The following is a 3,564-nucleotide window of genomic DNA, read 5'->3' on the forward strand; positions in this document are numbered from 1 at the left end:
GAGGCCCACAGAAGAACTATTCACAATCATTTTAAGAACTGATGCTTGAAATAGCATTTGATCTCCCCTTTTTACTTTTATTTTACTTCCCGTCTTTCAGATTAGACAAGCCTTAATAATAATAATGATAAAGTTGGAAGGGACCTTGGAGGTCATCTAGTCCAACCCCCTGCTCAGGCAGGAAACCCTATACCATTTCGGACAAATGGCTGTCCAGTCTCTTCTTAAAAACTTCCAATGTTGGAGCATTCACCGCTTCTGGAGGCAGGTGGTTCCACTGGTTAATTGTTCTAACCGTCAGTAAGTTTCTCCTTAGTTCTAGGTTGCTTCTCTCTTTGGTTAGCTTCCACCCGTTGCTCCTTGTCCTGCCTTCAGGCGCTTTGGAAAATAGCTTGACTCCCTCTTCTTTGTGGCAGCCCCTGAGATATTGGAAGACTGCTATCATGTCCCCCCTCGTCCTTCTCTTCGTTAAACTAGACATACCCAATTCCAGCAACCGTTCTTTATATGTTTTAGCCTCCAGTCCCCTAATCATCTTTGTTGCTCTTCTCTGTACTCTTTCTAGAGTTTCAGCATCTTTTTTACATCCTGGTGACCAAAACTGGATGCAGTATTCCAAGTGTGGCCTTACTAAGGCATTTTAAAGTGGTATTAATACTTCACGTGATCTTGATTCTCTCCCTCTGTTAATGCAGCCTAGCACTGTGTGGGCTTTTTTGGCAGCTGCAGCACACTGCTGGCTCATATTTAAATGATTGTCCACTAGGACTCCAAGATCCCTCTCACAGTTACTACTATTGAGCAAGGTACCCCCTATACTATACCTGTACATTTGGTTTTTCTTGCCTAAATGTAGAACCTTACTTTTTTCACCCTTGAATTTCATTTTGTTAGATAGCACCCAGTGTTGAAGTCTGTCCAGATCCTCCTGTATCCCAAGCCTGTCTTCTGGAGTGTTGGCTATTCCTGCCAGCTTGGTGTCGTCTGCAAATTTGATGAGTTCCCCATCTATCCCCTCATCCAGATCGTTGATGAAGATTAATGAAGATGTTGAAGAGCACTGGGCCCAGAACAGAGCCCTGGGGCACCCCACTACACACTTCCCTCCATGTAGATGCGGTCCCATTGAGGACCTTAGACAAGCCACCAGGGAGCTACTGAACTTCATTTCAGAAATAAAGATTTTTGGGTTTTAATTGACTCGCAGATTCAAAGAGTCATAATTCTGTCCGGGATCCAAGTGCAAAGAAGATACTTAACACAATCTCCTAATTTCATTCAGATTGATCATTCAGCAGCAGGCATCTAATCGAAGATGGTCACGCTGACCTTCGATTTACGTTCTGTCAGAATACATTTCCAGGATATATGATGTTTTACTTTGTAAAGATGATACTTTTTCCAGTTAAGGATTAAAGAATTCCTGTGTTATTTTTCCACTGTGTAAAAATCTTCCAAAGAAGCTTAAAATTAGAAATAATCAGAAATGAAAAGAAACAACGACAAAAGATAAAACAGAGAGCAAAAACAGGAGTCTCTGAAAAGCTCCTATCTACCCTGTAATTTATAGTTATACTCTATAATTATATCCTATAATTTATACCCCATCTATCATTTTTCTCTTCAAAGTTGACACTCTAGGTTTTCTTTTCAGAAGGGAAGAAATGTCTTTTTGCACAAAGAATCTGCAGTCCAGTGCACACCTCAAGATTGAGCTTCAGAATGAATACAATGGAATTATTAATTCCCAAGTGAACATTTATTGATCAGCAAAATCAATAAACCTGTTTTGTGCTAACCTTGAGATTATCCCACACAATTCAAAAGAAGAATTATTTAGTCATCAATGTGGCAAAGACAGAAAAAGCTTTAACAAGGAGCAACAGCATTAAGAAACCAAAGAGGTTAGAACAGTCTCCCACCCAAAAATAGCAAGCCACAAACAGGTAGTCCTTGGCTTATGACCGTTTGTTTAATGAAAGTTCAATATTACAACGGCCTTGGAAAAAGTGACTTATGACTAGTACTTACAATTATGACTGTCACATCACCACCACCACCCCAGTTACGCGATTGCAATTCGGGCACGGCAACTAGCTTGCATTTACAACTGGTTGCAACATTCTGCAGTCACATGATCATTTGTGATCTTTTTTACCGATTTCTGGCAAGAAAAAGCCCATTGGGCGAGTTGGATTTGCTCAATGACCATGGTCATTCTCTTAATGACCATGGTGATTCTCTTAACGACCATTGTAAAAACTGCCATAAATTTGGGTCCGACTTGCTTACAATGACAATAGCTCACGATGAAAATGCTGGTCCCAATTGTGATCAAAAGTCAAGGGCTACCCATAAGATCAAAAAATTAGTGGAAAATATTGCCGTGAGAAAACGAAAGGTAACAATATTTTTAATTCAAGATTTCCCCAATATGGATCAGCTGATAGGAATATTCACTATGCTAGCTTAGAAGGATGAAGTGGAACAACACATTTAATAAAAGCAGATAAAGATCTTCGATAGAGATATTTTATACCTACAACATACTGTTGGATTAGCTACCTCAAACTTAGAGGGTTCTTATGACTATTAAAACAGGATACCTCTTACTTTGAGAAGAGGAAACATGAATAAAACAAATGAAAGGGCTTACTTAAAAAAGATGAAGACTTACTGTATTCATGAGGGTTGACTCTGAATTAGCAACCAAAACGAAAACATCGGCATCCAGGCAGAATTTGTCAATCCAGGTGTCAAGCTCTGTGGTGACATCAGTACCTGGACTATGAAATGAGGGAAAGGAGTTATAGATGGCATTTGAAAATGTAGAAAAATATGGAAACACATGACACAATCATACTTAGTAAGATAAATTCTGAATGTGTTTTTGGCCCTACTTAGAACACGAGAACATCATCAGAGTTGGAAGGGGCTTTGAAGGTCTTCTAGTCCAACCCCCTGCTCAAATAGGAGACCATATAGAATTCCAGACAAATGGCTGTCCAGTCTCTTCTTAAAAGCTCCAGTGATAGGGCACCCACAACGTTTGAAGGCAAGCTGTTCCACTGATTAATTGTTCTGTCAGGAAATTTCTGCTTAGTTCCAGGTTGCTTCTCTCCTTAATTAAGTTTCCATCCGTTGCTTCTTGTCCTGCCCTCAGGCGCTTTGGAGAATAGCTTGACTCCCTCTTCTTTGTGGCAGCCCCTGAGATATTGGAACACTGCTATCGTGTCCCCCCTCGTCCTTCTCTTCATTAAACTAGACATACCCAATTCCAGCAACCGTTCTTTATATGTTTTACCTTCCAGTCCCCTAATCATCTTTGTTGCTCCCCTCTGTACTCTTTCTAGTGTCTCAACAAACAAGTCAAGAAGATTTCCATTCATTACAAGTTCCTTTCTTTAGATCCTATGATGAAAAGTTTCTGAACAAGCCAGGACATTAAGCTGCAGTCTAGAGTTGGCTTAACCGCTCAGTCTTTTCGGATGTGTGCTATTTTGTTCATTATATAAAATATTCGCCATCTGAATTTGAATTCTACACATTTATTAGTCTCTGGCA

General features: G+C 40.0%; 1 protein-coding gene across 1 annotated transcript in view; it reads right to left on the reverse strand.

The window, feature by feature from the left end:
- The window catches only part of LOC107300735 (mitofusin-1), a gene marked incomplete at both ends in the record, with an annotated part of 9,736 nt that extends 6,950 nt beyond the window's left edge, over positions 1–2,786 (reverse strand). Inside the window, one exon of the mRNA XM_015830035.1 lies at positions 2,678–2,786. Within this exon, the coding sequence (XP_015685521.1) occupies positions 2,678–2,786 (109 nt within the window). The remainder of the gene's footprint in view (positions 1–2,677) is intronic.
- Between the last annotated feature and the right edge of the window lie 778 nt (positions 2,787–3,564).

This window comes from Protobothrops mucrosquamatus, unplaced genomic scaffold (genome assembly GCF_001527695.2).
Source record: "Protobothrops mucrosquamatus isolate PMUCROS unplaced genomic scaffold, P.Mucros_1.0 scaffold8225, whole genome shotgun sequence".
NCBI lineage: Eukaryota > Metazoa > Chordata > Lepidosauria > Squamata > Viperidae > Protobothrops > Protobothrops mucrosquamatus.